The sequence below is a fragment of the Ovis aries genome, chromosome 4 (genome assembly GCF_016772045.2).
Source record: "Ovis aries strain OAR_USU_Benz2616 breed Rambouillet chromosome 4, ARS-UI_Ramb_v3.0, whole genome shotgun sequence".
NCBI classification, from domain to species: Eukaryota; Metazoa; Chordata; class Mammalia; order Artiodactyla; family Bovidae; genus Ovis; species Ovis aries.
In genome coordinates, this window is record NC_056057.1 from 39,907,828 (window position 1) to 39,924,735 (window position 16,908).

Consider the following 16,908-nt stretch of genomic DNA (forward strand, 5'->3'; position numbering starts at 1 on the left):
GAATCTAAAATAAATGGTTTGAATATTTTCAATGTTCTTTGTTTGAATTAGATTATAATAATAGTTATAATCGTATTATAAAATATATATTATAATAGTCGCTCAAACTTATGTTAGCTTCATGGGCTTCCCAAGTGGTGCTAGTGGTAAAGAATCCGCCTGCCAGTGCAAGAAGCATAAGAAACTGAGTTTCATCCCTGGTTTGGGAAGATCCTCTAGGGGAAGGCATGGTACCTCTCTCTAGTGTTCTTGCCTGGAGAATCCCATGGACAGAACAGCCTGGTGGCCTACAGTCCATAGGGTTGCAAAGAGTGGGCAAGACTGAAGTGGCTTAACATGCATGCACATACTTACTCTAAACTAGGAAATAAATGCTTTGTAGGTAATGTTATCATTCACACTCATCTTTTGTGGCACATACTATTATTTAAATAATTTTCAGAAAAGTCAGGTAAAATTTAGTGAGCTTAAGTGACTTTTCCTCTGTCACAGATGTGTATTTGGAAGAGCAGAGGATTGAACGGAGTGCAGTCAGAGTGATCCACAGCAGGAGCCGTGTGTCACTGGGCTGTTTTGCCCTGCATATGCCATGGGCATCCGTGGTGCACAGGAAGGACCCTGTGATGGAACTGTTATAAATCAAGATTTTTCCATTAAAATTTTTGAAGATAGTTTTGATTTAAATTTTTAATTTATTACACCTATCCATCATTCTTTCCATATTTAATTTTGATGTATATGGCTTCTATTTATCCAGCCAGCTTCATCCTTGACTGTTGTTAACAGTGACTTGCAAGTAGGTAAAATAAAGTCTCTGTGATTAAAAAAGATGGTTAGACTTTAAATCAGAAATCTTCACTGATCTGATCCATCATTCCCGGTGATATTTACCATGAACCCCTTAAAATTAATGCATGCACCTTTGTGTGAAATATAGCCTTATTAGAATTCATGGGACGGGGAACTGTTAAAACTGATAATAAGGAAGATTATTTCAGATTCTATTTCCTGTAGGAATAGTGCCATGTGTTTTTGGGGCCTTCTTCCAAAAATTGAGTCTGTTTTAATATTTTTGTAATGCTTTGTACACTTCTGCATGTGCTGCTTTTGCAAGGATAGTAAAAACATTGGTCCTAAGCTGCTTTGGAGTAGTGGCATGCATAATTCTCTTTTAGATTCCACATGTAATTCTTCCTTTACAGAGGGTAGTGTATGGTGTATTTATTTAGAACTCACTGAATTAAGTTTGGAAACTTTGGTGGTATTATGTGGGCATTATCTACTCACCCTATGTACAACATTGGGTAAACAAATATGGGGACTGGATTGTTTTGAATGATATCTTCAACCTTTTCTTGCATATACGTATCAGTTTAAAAAGATCACCTATTTACTTATAAATTATATGTAAACACACACACACACACAAACACACCTGAAATTATATGCTGAGAAACCTCCCAAGAGATTTCCAAATTTTTAAGATAAGTGAAGTTTTATGAAGTGTCAGTTTAAGTGGCGTTTCACAATAAGAATTGCCAGAAAAAAGCAAAAAGTTTTATCTAGATACTTACTTGCTAAATGCCTTTGATTATGATGACTTTCTATTACCACTGGAAATACCTCAGCAGGCCATATGAACACAGGGATTTGTTACCAATATAGTACTAAGAAATCTAAACCCATATTTATAATAATCTTCTTGATGTTAGCTTTTCTGACTAGTTTCAGTTCAGTTCAGTCGCTCGGTTGTGTCCGACTCTTTGTGACCCCATGAATCGCAGCATGCCAGGCCTCCGTCACTGGTTGAACTAACTGAATCACTTGTGTATCTGATAATGAAGTTCAATAAGAAGAGCTAGTGCTGGCAATGGAAGCATCATCTCCGTCATTCCCTTTTTGTTCAGTGCAACTTCCATTACTAAAATTTCAACTTCAATTATTGTTAATTACAGACATCTTTTAAAGCTGGTAGAACATATGAGTAGGTTGAAGCTAAGAAAATAGTAAGTAAATTTACACATCAGTTCAATGCAGTCACTCAGTTATGTCCGACTCTTTGCTACCCCACAGACTGCAGCATACCAGGCCTCCCTTTCCATGACCAACTCCCGGAACTTACTCAAACTCATGTCCATTGATTCGATGATGCTATCCAAACATCTCATCCTCTGTCATCCCCTTCTCCTCCTGCCTTCAATCTTTCCCAGCATGAGGGGCTTTTCAAATGAGTCAGTTCAACGCATCAGGTGGCCAAAGTGTCGGAGTTTCAGCTCCAACATAGTGCTTCCAATGAATATTCAGGATCGATTTCCTTTAGTATGGACTGGTTGGATCTCCTTGCAGTACAAGGGACTCTCAGGAGTCTTCTCCAATGCCACAGTTCAAAAGCATCAATTCTTCAGTGCTCAGCTGTCTTTATAGTCCAACTTTCACATCCATAAATGACTACTGGGGAAACCATAGCCTTAACTGCTGCTGCTGCTGCTGCTGCTAAGTCGCTTCAGTCGTGTCCGACTCTGTATGACCCCATAGACAACAGCCCACCAAGCTCCCCCATCCCTGGGATTCTCCAGGCAAGAATACTGGAGTGGGTTGCCATTTCCTTCTCCAATGCATGAAAGTGAAAAGTGAAAGTGAAGTCACTCAGTCATGTCCAACTCTTCGCAACCCCATGGACTGTAGCCTACCAGGCTCCTCCATCCAGGTGATTTTCCAGGCAAGAGTACTGAAGTGGGTTGCCATTGCCTTCTCCTATAGCCTTGACTAGATGGACCTTTGTTGGCAAAGTAATGTCTCTGCTTTCAAATATGCTGTCTAGGTTGGTCATAACTTTTCTTCCAAGGAGTAAGCATCTGTTAATTTCATGGCTACAGTCACCATCTGCCGTGATTTTGAAGCCCCTCAAAATAAAGTCTGCCGCTTTTTCCACTGTTTCCCCATCTATTTGCCATGAAGGGATGGGACCAGATGCCATGAATTCTATCCAAATTCTGTCCATGTTAAGATACAGCCTAAGGTTCTGTCTTAGGATATGACTTAAATTTTGTGTGTTAATGAATGTTTGACAGACCTTAATGTGCAATTCCGTAGAGTCAGTCACATCTACATTGCTCTGAAGGTGATAAATATGACGTAATGCTTCCATTTTATGGGCAGTAATTTAGATGGGAAAATCTCCAAGAGTGTTGAAGAATAATCTGATACTATTAAAAAAGACCAGGAAACAGCATACCAGGCAATGGGAACAACAAGCACAAGGGCCTTAAACCAGGAAGAGCAGGATGTGTGTAAGGAGCAGAAAAACAGGCCCGTGCAGCAAGAACATGAACAACAAGGAGGACAGGGCAGGAGACGTGGATAAAGAGTGAGGCCAGAAGTAGATCGTCCAGAGTCTTGTGAGCCATTGAGAGGTTTTCATTTCTTTATAAATATAGTAGGGTTTTGGTTTCCTGGAGTCTGGGCTCTTTGTACATTAGTTGTAAGGTGTTAGTCTTTGCCTCAGATGTCAAGGATAAAAAATTGATCTTTTTACTCTACCAATTTTTTTAAACTTCTTTTGCCCTGACAGTATTTTTTTTTTAAGTATGTCTGTCTTTCATAATCTTTACAGTATAAAAATTTGCTTTTAATTTTTTTAGAAATAGATTGGCCTCATTTAAATCTTTCATAATGCAATGTGTATATACCACTACGTGCTTTCCAGTGGGAGTGCTATGTGACCTTTTAGACTATTTTAAATCACATAGTGCTTTTCATATGCAAGAAATCATTTCACAGTCCCTTTGTAGAGAAAATACCCTCTCTGTCACTGCCTAAAATGTAGGTTACATATTTATATATAGAATAGATATGTATATGTTTTTACAGTATTCCATTCCTTTCTAATGGTGATAATTTGCAAATTTATACTGCTCACAGAGTTTACATCAGCTTCCAGCTCTTGTCATAACACTGACCTGTACTATGGTTGTGATGGCTTTCATGCTTACTGTGTGCTAGGTCCTGGATGGGTGATTGACAAGCATTCATCCAGCATGCAAACTATCAATAAAAATTCATCAACTTCACTTTGAAAATATCCTCAGATCCTGTATTCCTACTTAATGTTATCGGCTTTCCTAGCGGCTCAGATGGTAAAGAATCCACCTGCATTGCGGGAGACCTGGGCTTGATCCTTGGGTTGGGTAGATCCCCTGGAAGAGGGCTTGGCAACCCACTCCAGTATTCTTGCCTGGAGAATTCCCTTGGGCAGAGGAGCCTAATGGGCTACAGTCCTGGGGTCATAAAGAGTTGGACATGACTGAGCGACTAAGCACAAACGTTATCATTGTAATTTTCATCAGCAACCTCAGTATATTTTATTTGAAGAATGCCTATTTTTGCTTTTAAAATTTAATATGCAAGTTACTACAGTGATCACTATCCCTTTTTGACATTTTAGTTCCATTTTATGTTTCATATTCATATTTATCTTTGAATCATTTCATCATATTTAGAAAATGTATGTATTTTTTGCTGTAATATCCCCTATGTGATTTTAAACTTTTCCTCTGTGTTATTTCAGTTGCTTACTGTTTTCCCTGCCACCAAAGTCAGGTTATTTCAGACTGTTTCTTCTTTCTATTTCATTTATCGTAATTGTAGTAGAAGAACACATGGAGACTTAACAGTGCATCTAATTTTAAGAAATAGAATTATTCATTCAAGTTTCTTCTGACCACTAATGTTATGTGTATCTTTTTTTATTAACTGTGAAACATTCTTTTCTTAATATATTGAGTAAATTGCCTCTGAGGAATCCATGTTATAGTTTTTCCATAGAGTAAATCGAAGGAGTTAAAAATTTTAACTTACTTGACGACCTGGAGAAATCTTCTGAATTTAGAAGAAAACTTTTATTTCTTCATCAGCCATGATTAGCTGAACTCATTTTTTTTTTCTGTAGATAATATGCTATTCATTTCTTTATAATTTTTTTTGTTTTCTTATTGTTGTGATTCAATAGAGCATATGTACAAATATTATATCAAAATCCTTAGTATCATTTTAGTGTCATATATTCAGTGTCATCCAACTCATATTTCCATTTCAGTTCTACTCATTTTCGCAGTGCATCTTTGAGTCATAGCATCCTCAAGGAGAAAAATAGCAGCTTAAACCAATTAACTCAGGAGACTGGCGGTGTTCGTATTGCACCATAACTGAATTCATTATTTACAGTTCAGCATGGCCTAACACCCTGACCAGAAAAATTATAACTGGCTGAAGGTTCAGCATCTTTTTCTCTCTATTCATTATTCATTAACTGGGCATGGGCAGCTGCAGCTGCCCTGATGAGTCTCCACTGCTTATTGATGCAAGTGATTTACTGAAAGGGAGGCTTTCCTATATATCAGTCAGAACTGGTAACCAGCCTCCATGCTTAGATTCCAGTGGTAAATAGTGGTTACAGAGCCAGTCTTATCTTTTAATCCATAGAGCTGATAACATGTCAGTATAGAGCAGCCTTTTATTCTTGGTGTCCCATGAAAGTCTACTGTAAATATCATACGTCTATGATTATTATTTTCACTAGGTGATAATATACCTAGAGGCACATTATGTATCCAAAATTTTATTTGATACTGGGAATACAACTGTGACAAAAAATTTCAAGAATCAAAAATATCTATATTGTAAAAGTGGCAAGGCCCTATTGTAAATAATATCTATTAAGTAGTTGTAAAAAAGAAAAGGATGTACTTGGAGGTGGAAGTTTTAAAATATACACATATAGACTTTGGAGACTTTTATACAAGTCTATAGTCTTTGGTTTTGAAGAACTTGGTTTAGTACGCAAGAACCCATTCATTAAATCCCTTCACTGCTGCTGCTGCTGTCGCTTCAGTCGTGTCCGACTCTGTGCGACCCCATAGACGGCAGCCCACCAGGCTCCCCCGTCCTTGGGATTTTCCAGGCAACAACACTGGAGTGGGTTGCCATTTCCTTCTCCAATGCATGAAAGTGAAAAGAGAAAGTGAAGTCGTTCAGTCATGTCCGACTCTTCGCGACCCCATGGACTGCAGCCTACCAGGCTCCTCCGTCCATGGGATTTTCCAGGCAAGAGCACTGGAGTGGGGTGCCATTGTCTTCTCCAACCCCTTCACTAGTGAGATAAAAATAACCATTGTGATACCTCTTTGGAGAGTCTCCACTCTTATTGTTAACTCATTTTCTCTTGGCTTCCCTCATAGCTCAGTTGGTAAAGAATCCACCTGCAATGCAGAAGACCCTGGTTGGATTCCTGGGTTGGGAAGATCCACTGGAGAAGGGATAGGCTACCCACTCCAGTATTCTTGGGCTTTCCTTGTGGCTCAGCTAGTAAAGAATCCGTCTGCAGTGCGGGAGACCTGGCTTTGATCCCTGGGTTGGGAAGATCCCCTGGAAAAAGGGAAAGGCTACCGACTCCAGTATTCTGGCCTGGAGAACCCCGGGGACTATACAGTCCGTGGGGTCTCAAAAGAGTCAGACACGACTGAGCGGCTTTCACTTTCACCTTCACTTGCTTTCATTTTCTTTTGGTTATAGGGACACAAAAAGTGACAGAGGGCAGGAGAAGGTAAACTTAGCCATAATGTGATTGTGAACAAAGTTTTTCAGTGTACATGTTTAGTTTGTATTGTGCATAGTGATTAAGCTAGTTTCTACTGCAATTTATGTGAAATATATAAACCTTAAATTTCTGAATGATCTGCTGTTGTTAGAAATAGTTTTAACATTAAAAGATAACAAAATTTAAAAAAACAAATTTTTATTATAAAAATCAATTATTAGTGTTTCATTTAAAAAATATATTAAATATGCAGAATTATTTTGTGTGTGTCATAGAGTTTTCATTATGACTTTCCAAATTAATTTTAGTAGTATGTACTGCTTGTAAAACTGAATGACCCACCCAGCACCGGATGGTACCTCTGTCTCTTGAGTGATCCAATCTGTTATTTAATAACTGAAGTTACATTTAGATGATTAGCCCAAGGAACATGCTTCTCATGTTTCACTTATGTGTTTTAGCAAATTTGAGTACATTTTGGAATTTACCTCCTTAGTGTCTCTGTATGCATTTATATAGGGTAGTCTGGAGAATCTAGATTTGTTTTAGGAGAAAAATGTTGAAAAGAGACACTTTTAACTTAATTTTTTTAATATATGATCTGATAAACAAGGAAATATTAATTCCAGGGGGAAAATTTATTTGAAATTTTTAACTAACACATGAAACAATATGTATTAAGTAGCTTTTCTTCACGTTCCTTTTCTTAGCCAATTCCTTTGTGTCCAGTATTTGCTGTATATTAAGTATACTATATAATTACATAGTATACCAAGACAAGTAAAGAATGGATTATGATATCAGAAACAGTAATTTCATACGTTTTACCAAATGAGTTGTATTTTAGAAAGTTTAATATTTTCATGAACTTATTGCAGTTTATGGAAACTGTAATAAAGGGGGGCCATGGACAACAGCAATATAATTTTCTCTTAATATATTTAGCAGCTGCACAATAAAACTAGACTTGATACATGAATATGTAAGTTGAGAAGTACACTATTTTCAGTTACTCTTCAAAGCCCTCTATATGGTGATTTATTTAATTTCTTTATTGGCTGTGCATGTAGCCCACAGGATCTTATTTCCTCAGCCAAGGATTGAACCAAGTACCAGTAGTTGAAGCATTGAGTCTAACCACTGGACCACCTGGGAATTCCCTACATGGAAGTTTGAAAGTGCAAATATTTTATTAAAATGCATTTTTTCAAATTTTTATTTTTACTTTATTTTGTTTTACAATACTGTATTGGTTTTGCCATACATTGACATGAATCAGTCATGGGTGTACATGAGTTCCCAATCCTGAATCCCCCTCCCATCTCCCACCCTGTATCATCCCTCTGGATCATCCCCATGCACCAGCCCCAAGCATCCTGTATCCTGTATCGAACATAGACTGGCAGTTCATATCTTACCTGATAGTATACATGTTTCAATGCCATTCTCCCAAATCTTAAAAATATACAAGCAACTTATGCAGCTCAAGTCCAGAAAAATAAATGACCCAATCAAAAAATGGGCCAAAGAACTAAATAGACATTTCTCCAAAGAAGACATATGGATGGCTAACAAACACATGAAAAGATGCTCAACATCACTCATTATCAGAGAAATGCAAATCAAAACCACAATGAGGTACCATTTCACACAAGTCAGAATGGCAGCGATCCAAAAGTCTACAAGCAATAAATGCTGGAGAGGGCGGCTGGAGAGGGCGTGGAGAAAAGGGAACCCTCTTACACTGTTGGTGGGAATGCAAACTAGTACAGCCACTCTGGAGAACAGTGTGGAGATTCCTTATAAAACTGCAAATAGAACTGCCTTATGACCCAGCAATCCCACTGCTGGGCATACACACTGAGGAAACCAGTATTATGATGCATTTAAAGCACAATTTTTTAAGTGTGAGAGGATTCAGAGGAAATAGAAGCAACTTCCACCTTAGTAAGAAAATTGTATAATGCTTAATAGTACTCTAGAAAGAACATAATATTTTAGTTGCAAGTATAATACATGTTTATTGTATTATATTGGAAACAATGAGAAAGCACAAGGATGAATACCATTAAAACTATAAAACTAATGAAAGTGCTGATAATGTTACCTATATACACTGATCCTTTCATTTTTCTTTTCCTCTCATTCCTCTAAAAATATAGGCTATTTTTTCTCTTCCTACTCTGTGCTTAACATCTACTTTTAAACCTAAAAACATTTAAAAACAAATACAGCATATATATAATTCCTGATGTAATTACTCTTTTATATTACTTAATAACAACATTAAATTGTATTTGTCATAATAGATTATTGTGACCATTTTACTATTGTTTCAAGATTTGAATATTAAATGACATTTCTATAAGAATTATCATTAAATCCTCTCTCCTCCACTCTACCAGTAAATATTTCTTGAGTGAATGAATGAAATATTTGCATTTATCCACATATTCCTAATCTTAATTCAGATATATACTTCACTAGCTATCTCTTACCTATCACCTGATCTTTCTACTTTTCATACATCTAAAATTTTATCAAGATATAAATGGGATTTCTGGGAAAAATGTATTTATAAAAACTAACATAATATTTTCTAAAATTGTAGAAATGGAACTGCAATTTTTCCATAACTGAAAATAGCTTTATAGTTTCTTTAGTTTGCTAAGTCACTTCAGTCGTGTCTGACTCTGTGCGACCCCATAGACGGCAACCCACCAGGCTCCCCCGTCCTTGGGATTCTCCAGGCAAGAACACTGGAGTGTGTTGCCATTTCCTTCTCCAATGCATGAAAGTGAAAAGTGAAAGTGAAGTCACTGAGTTATGTCCAACTCTCAGAGACCCCATGGACTGTAGCCCACCAGGCTCCTCCATCCATGGGATTTTCCAGGCAAGAGTACTGGAGTGGGGTGTCATTGCCTTCTCCGTTCTTTAGTTTGAGTGTTCTTAATTTAGGTAGGAGAGGATATTAGAATTAACTGAGAGTTTCTTTCCAAAAACATCCTCCTCACTGTGATTTGCTGCTTATTGGTGGGGGAAGAAGTTTCCCAGGTGACTCTGATATGCCCCATGGAATAGGTATCACACCTAATAGGTAGCCCAGCATCATTCCTAAGTCAGAAAGCTGAAGTCTAAGAAACAGTCCAAGACATTATTAAATACAACTGAGGAGAACCAACTCTTCTGATATCTTTACTTTCTACCAAGCCTTTCCGTGGTTTTTTTGTAAGTATGTGGTTTGTAATAGGTTTTATATGAAAACAAACAAACAAACAATCAGCATCACGTGAACTTGAGAACACTGAGGGTAAATGTTATTTTCTTTAGTGGAGCTTATCTCAGAGTTTTGATGTGCCAATGTGCTTTGTTATTTCCTTAATGTAAGAGTAGAAGAGTATTACTACCTCAACTTATTTTAAGTTGCACCCTTATAGAATCTGCAGGGACTGTTTTCTCTTCAAATATCCTCTGACAAATATTACTGGCCATATTGCTGTGTGCATGCATCTGTTAAAATAACCCTCTGCCCTCTGCCCTGTGGAAGGTAGAAAAATTGAGACATCCGTTAATATGCTTATTACTAGTCAATTCTAATTTTTTAATGAAAAAAATTCTGTGTCTAATTTATTAATAGTTTAAAGCAGGGAACTTGGAGTTTTAATGTGTACCACAATCACCTGAGAGGGTTTGTTGAATTACTGAATTGCTGGTCCCCTTCCTGACATTGGGGCTTCCCTTGTAGCTCAGTCAGTGAAGAATCTGCCTGCAATGCAGGAGACTTAGGTTCAATCCTTGGGTTGGGAAGATCCCCTGGAGAAGGAAATGGCAACCCACTCCAGTATCGTTGCCTGGAAAATCTCATGGATTTTCCAGAGGAGCCTGGTGGGCTTCAGTCCATGGGGTTGCAGAGAGTCAGGGATGATTGAGCGACTAATGCTTTCCTGACATTTCTGATTGACTGGACCTAGGGTGGAACCTCTGACTTGCATTCTAAAATGCTTCATTGGTTGGTGATATTGCTTCTTCAAGGACTAAACTGTTAGAAGCCTCTGCTTTAAAATAAATATTGAGGCTTTTTACAAATTCAGAATGTTTGCAGTGGAGAAGCATAATGACATCATTTATTTGGTGAGACCCTCTTTACATTCATATTATTAATGGAAATAGTTTATTTTAATGTTCCATCCTCTTATTCAAGTCAGTTTTGCCCATAGATAATCATAGAATAGAGGATGAATTTTAAATTATAAGAAAATTCATGACTGAATCCAGGACCAAATCCCGGTTATTTTTATTCTTTCCTTTATTAATAGTTGGAATCATGGTAGATGTGTTAAGTGTTTTGTTCTGTGGTGTTTCTTTGCCTTATCATTCTTTCTTTTTCTTATTCTTAACACTGCACACACCTAACCTTTGTTTTAGAAAATAATATAAATCAGTAATTTCTGCTTGTAGGCTTTTTGTCAAATTTTAGACTTTCAGCACTGCTGTTTCTTTATTTTGTATATTTAGTTTGTTACTAGAGGGGCAGTTATATCTTTGTTTCTTTCACGTGGATTAGAAATAATGATCCTTCTTTAACTCTGCTTATCGATGACAAATTTTACAGTCGGAATATCATATACCCAGATGTGCACACATACACACAGAGTCATATCTAACTAAACCATAGTGCAGTAGCGTGAAGTTGCTCAGTCGTGTCCGACTCTTTGCGACCCCATGAACTGCAGCCTACCAGGCTCCTCTGTCTATGGGATTTTCCAGGCAATAGTCCTGGAGTGGATTGCCATTTCCTTCTCCAGGGGATCTTCCCAACCCAGGGATCGAACCTGGGCTCCCAAATTGTAGACAGACGCTTTGCTGTCTGAGCCACCAGGGAAGTCAAATATAGTCCTTCTCCTTATTATAGAGAATGTATTTTCATGGTTTCTTTCAACATTGTTTCATTTGAAAAATACTTTAGTCATGACCTGTTAAATTGATTTCATTATATAATAATGAGTTGGACTTGCAGCTTTAGAAATCATTGATTTTTTTAAAGCCCTTTTGCTAATATTTGTGTCTAAATAATCTTTCCCATGTTGCAGTTTCCCCAAGAAGTGTGTGTGTGTGTGTGTGTGTGTGTGTGTGTGTGTGTGTGTGAGAGAGAGAGAGAGAGAGAGAGAGAGAGAGTATTAAAATAACTTGGGATACTAATGGGTTATCTGGCTGTCCAAATTTTCAGAGCCATCTAGAAAGTTGGATACTATCACATGTTTGTAAGGTTTGATTTTGCCATATCCTACCACCCTTATGAGACTGTCCACTTAGGTTCTTTGTCTGGTTTATCAGTTGTACTACTGCAGTGTGCTATAAAATAGTCAAATGTTGTGGTTCTTTTTTCAGTTTTGTTTTGTGGAAATTACCTTAGGAAAGTGGAATACATTTAGGGGTACGCGTTTTGGATAAATGAGTGAGATTCTTAGTTACTTGCCAGAGGAGAAACTAAATTACCTTGCCAGGGTAATTTAATAATCAGAAGCATAGTTCAAATAGGTAGAAAATTAATCTTCAACCTTAAACTCTGTGGGATTTTCTTGAATCAATATTGATTGAATCTTTGCTCCTACCTCAGGAGACAACTTGGTTGAAGTTAAGATTCAATTGTACTTAGAGTTACAATAGATCTCTTCTTTCAGAGCATTTGTACTTTCCTTTTCTAAAGCAAAAATTGATACACATGGAAAACATGCAAAAATCAAGGGAATATGACAAAATAATCCTTCACCGCTGTCATTTCTTGTGTTCATGTGTAAGATTAGTTATCAAACCAAGAATTTATATAAAGTTGTAGCATAAGTGGTGCATTTATTTCAAGGGGGAACTTTTCATTTGGTTGTATTCTATTCTTTAACATTTTGACATTTTAATAAGTGCTGTACGTGGGAAAGCTCTGGTCCTCTCAGGATGTTCCTGGGTGACTCCAATTTTTAGGAAATTAGGAGAGAAATTAGGTTATAATGTGAATCCTATCATGAAGATACAACGTGAATGTTAGTGGCTGAATGGAAATTTGTGGTGTCTGATATTATCATGGGAATATTTTAAAATATTCTTACAAGAATATGCATTTGGCAAATGAAGAAGTGAATGTGAGAATATCTGTGTTAGGATACATTGTAATATTCTCTTTATTGTCTGTCTTTTCTTTATAGCCAGAAAAGAATGATAGCGAACCAGGCAGCCAGAGGATAAAACCTGTTTTTATCGATGACGCTAATTTTGGGCGACAAATATCCTATCAGCACGCAGCCGTTCATATTCCCACTGACATCTATGAGGGCTGTAAGTAAAAGGATGTGCACAACTCTTGGAATAGCATGTTTTTAATCTAGCTTATGTATTTTATTTTTGAAAGGAAAAAAGGGAGCAAATTTGATGCTCTCATTTACATGTTATTTAAGAGTCTATGGTAAACTCTGATTTATGCAAAAGAAGAAACCTAATTTCCATGAGTAGTATATTGTCATCAGGCCTCACTACGTGAATAATTGCGGGAGAGCCTGTAGCCATGGAGGTGTCCTACTCTTTTAACAAATAATTCTGTCTTTCCAGTTGGTATCAGTAACTTCCAAAGGAATACATGCATTTATAAAAAATTAAAACTATGTAGCATTAGTGCACACAAATATTTTTACAAAGACACCAAACTGGTAAAGAAAGAGCAATGTGCATTGCAGACTCTCCAGTTCTTACCACAACTTACTGTATTTTACCTGTCTCTCTCTCTCTCTGATCTCTGCCTTACCCTACAATGTAAAGATACCTCCCTCTTAGTTTATTGTGAACTCAAGGTAGAAAAGGGTTGGGTAAAGGAATAAATGAAGGCAATGGCACCCCACTCCAGCACTCTTGCCTGGAGAATCCCATGGATGGAGGAGCCTGGTAGGCTGCAGTCCATGGGGTCGCTAAGAGTCTGACACTACTGAGCGACTTCACTTTCACTTTTCACTTTCATGCATTGGAGAAGGAAATGGCAACCCACTCCAGTGTTCTTGCCTGGAGAATCCCAAGGACTGGGGAGCCTGGTGGGCTCTCTATGGGATCTCACAGAGTCGGACATGACTGAAGTGACTTAGCAGTAGCTTAGCAGCATAAAGAAAAAGAAAAACTTCAAATTGAGTGAGAAGGCTTCACTGCAAGGAAGGGAGGAGAGTAGTTTTTAGGAAGATACAGAGGAGGAAGCTTATGGCAGTGATATTCCTTGGACACCCTATGTGCTAATAAGGGCAGAGCCTGACAGTTCTAACTAGGAATTCTCCTAAGGGCAACGTAATTGCATAGGAAGATGAGCTGTGACCCAGAAAGCAGAGTCTTTGCCCAATCGCAACTCTGGTTTTAGATGTTATCCTTTTCTAACCAGTTCCTACCCTTCCTGCTTGTACCCTGCCTTCCACATAAGTAAATGGTAAGGAGAAAGAACCACTTGAGATTTTAAAAAGTGTGTTTCTAATAGTCCCCTTAATTAAAAACACTGTAAAGTGTATTGAGTGTCTAGAGTATATACATAATTGTCTGGATTCTGGATACAGACAGCCTAGGTTAAGTTAAATTTCAAACCTAAATTTTAACAGTATTTCCTTGGGCAAATTTATTAACTTTCTGGGCAAGCATTTTTTGCACCTGTAAAATGGGGATAAAATTACTAGCCCAAAAGTTCATTTGAGAATAAAGTAAGTTAATATACTTGAGTTTCCACAATAGTGCCAAACTCAGAGTAAGCATTATATAAATGTTTGCTGTTATGACTAATTACAAATGAACTTTATTAAGTAGTAGTGTTAGTCAGTCAGTCGTGTCCAACTCTTTGTGATCCCACAGAATGTAGCCCACTAGGCTCCTCTGTCCATGGGATACTCCAGGCAAGAATACTGGAGGGCATTGCCATTCTCTTCTCCAGAGGATTTTCCTGAACTGGGGATCGAACCTGGGTCTCCTGCATTGCAGGCAGGTGTTTTCCTGTTTGAGCTACAGGGAAGACTAAAGTTTGTTTAGACGAAAAGAATAAGAAATTAGCTTTTGTTTTTTGGATTCACTCTGAGATTGTTGCTTAAAAGGGAATTTTTAAGTACATGCCTGACTAATTTCATAATATAAATCTCATCTTCTGTTTTATTTTATTCATTCGTTTTGTTTAACCTTTTTAATATTTTTAAAAGTACATGTTTTCATCATGTCATTTCTTTAAAGATATTAAACATATGATTTTGCTGAATGATAGGAACAATATGGTGTATGTAAGCAGTTACATAATTTCATTTCTTTACAACTTAACCCTATTGATTCTAAGTCCTTTTAGAAATAACTAGGATCCAGGTTTGATTTTTATATTTTTTTGTTTTTACTTTGCTACATTCTTTTTTTGAAAGTATTTTTGATGTTTGCTGTTTAATTTTGTAACTTACAACAACATCAGATAATACTGAGCTGTGTGATTGTGTTTCTTATTTTTTAAAAAATAATGTTTCATCCACTTTATTTCTATTAGAAATTGTTATCACCTGTTTTTTTTGGGGGGGGTATGTCAGCAAGATATAATCTTATTATTCTAAAATTATATCTTTCTTTTGAATTCACTTTAGAAGAACAGACTGGTTGGATATAAAATTTCTGAGTCAAAGCATTTGTATGTCGCTACTCTGTGGTCATCACGTCGCTGTTATCTGGTCTGTATCACTATGTTGAACAAACATGAGGCCAGCTTGAGTGTTTTTAATTTGTTAGCAGACTTTCATGATCGTGTTTCTGTTTTGTTGCTAATAGTGATTATCCAGATATTCTCAAACTTCCCATTAAATTCTTGAGGATAACAGAACTTTGTCCAGGGAGAGATCTTCCTCTTCCCCAGTTCTTCCTGAGTTATTTTGGCTGGTCTAAAATTGACAGAAGACAGATTAATAGATTAATTTAAAATCAGTTTGCACATATGAGTGGTGCTAGTGGTAAAGAATATGCCTGCCAATGCAGGAGACACAAGAGACATGAGTTTGATGCCTGGGTTGGGAAGATCACCTGGAGTAGGAAATGGGTGCTCCAGTATTCTTGCTGGAGAATCCCAGGGGCAGAGGAGCTTGGCAGGATATAGTCAGTGGGGCTGTAAAGAGTCAGACATGACAGATCAGAGTAGAGCAAGTCATAGAAATGGTACCCTCACAGTGTCCAAAGCAGGCCAATTACATATCAGTTTTAGACAAACAAACAATATGTGAAGAGATAAGACAAGGCAGCTTGTGTTTGGCGTAGCTGACTAACGAAGTAACAACATATGTTTGTACAGCTTGCTTAGCTTTGAATTCCTTACCTCTGCTGATAGGAGTGCATACCTTCATGTGGAAGATGTATTTCCTACTTTTAGAGGGTAAAAGAGACATGGTTATATTTTTTTATGCTTTATTTTCCATTGGCTGTTTCTCACATAACTCTTAATTCAGAATAATCAATATGCCACTGAGGCATATCTTGGAGCAGCCTAATCCGGGCCACAGCAACCTCACACATTTTAAAAACAAATTTCTTTTTCTAAAAGCTGTGTCACCAACAGTAGAAGAAATTTTAATATGGCATGCATGTTTAAAATAGAAAATAAAGGTGTCAAACAATAACACCTCCTGAAGCTAATCATGACTAACAGTTTGGGGCATAGTCTTATAAAATATGTATTTAAATGCAAACACAAACTAATGAAATAATCCAAATGGGACTTTTCATATTGCTTTTCACCTTGCTTCCCCACCAACCTATTCTGCTTGCCTTGCTTATAGTAGAGAGATTTGTTGTTGTTAAACTATTAAAAGGCTGAAAATAGAGAGGAGAAAGGTATCTCTTTAGGAGTAGGTTATCCAGGGAATAGAAAAGCAAAATAACTTTGATTAACTTTTCAATGAAGTGATATTGAATAAATAGTGAAAAATGCATTTTTCCCTAGGTAATTAGAACCTAAAATCATTAGAACCTAATTCACCAGTCTAGTAAATTATACACCAAAGTAAATTATAGTGTCTCGTTTTATTACTGTAACTTTGTTAAAAATTTTTGAAGGGAAACTCAAGCTGAGTCTTTAATGAAAGTCCACACCACTGATAAAAAATGGAGTCAAGTTTCATATAAATTCTAATTTTAAACTTTATACTTTACAGTACTGTAATAGATAAAATTCTAATGTTTTCTTTCGACTTAATTTTGACTCATATTACTTGCGAGCCAAGATGTAACTCCATAAGAGTCAGTAAAATACTGATTTTGCATGAGAATCTTCATTTTCTTATTTCTTT

At 36.9% G+C, this 16,908-nt stretch overlaps 1 protein-coding gene across 22 annotated transcripts in view; it reads left to right on the forward strand.

Moving 5' to 3' along the window:
* Positions 1–16,908, forward strand: part of CACNA2D1 (calcium voltage-gated channel auxiliary subunit alpha2delta 1) — a 540,433-nt gene that overhangs the window by 337,083 nt on the left and 186,442 nt on the right. For all 22 annotated transcript variants that reach the window (XM_060414594.1, XM_027968542.2, XM_027968544.2 and 19 more), the window contains one exon: positions 12,793–12,922. In XM_060414594.1, the coding sequence (XP_060270577.1) occupies positions 12,793–12,922 (130 nt within the window). The remainder of the gene's footprint in view (positions 1–12,792; positions 12,923–16,908) is intronic.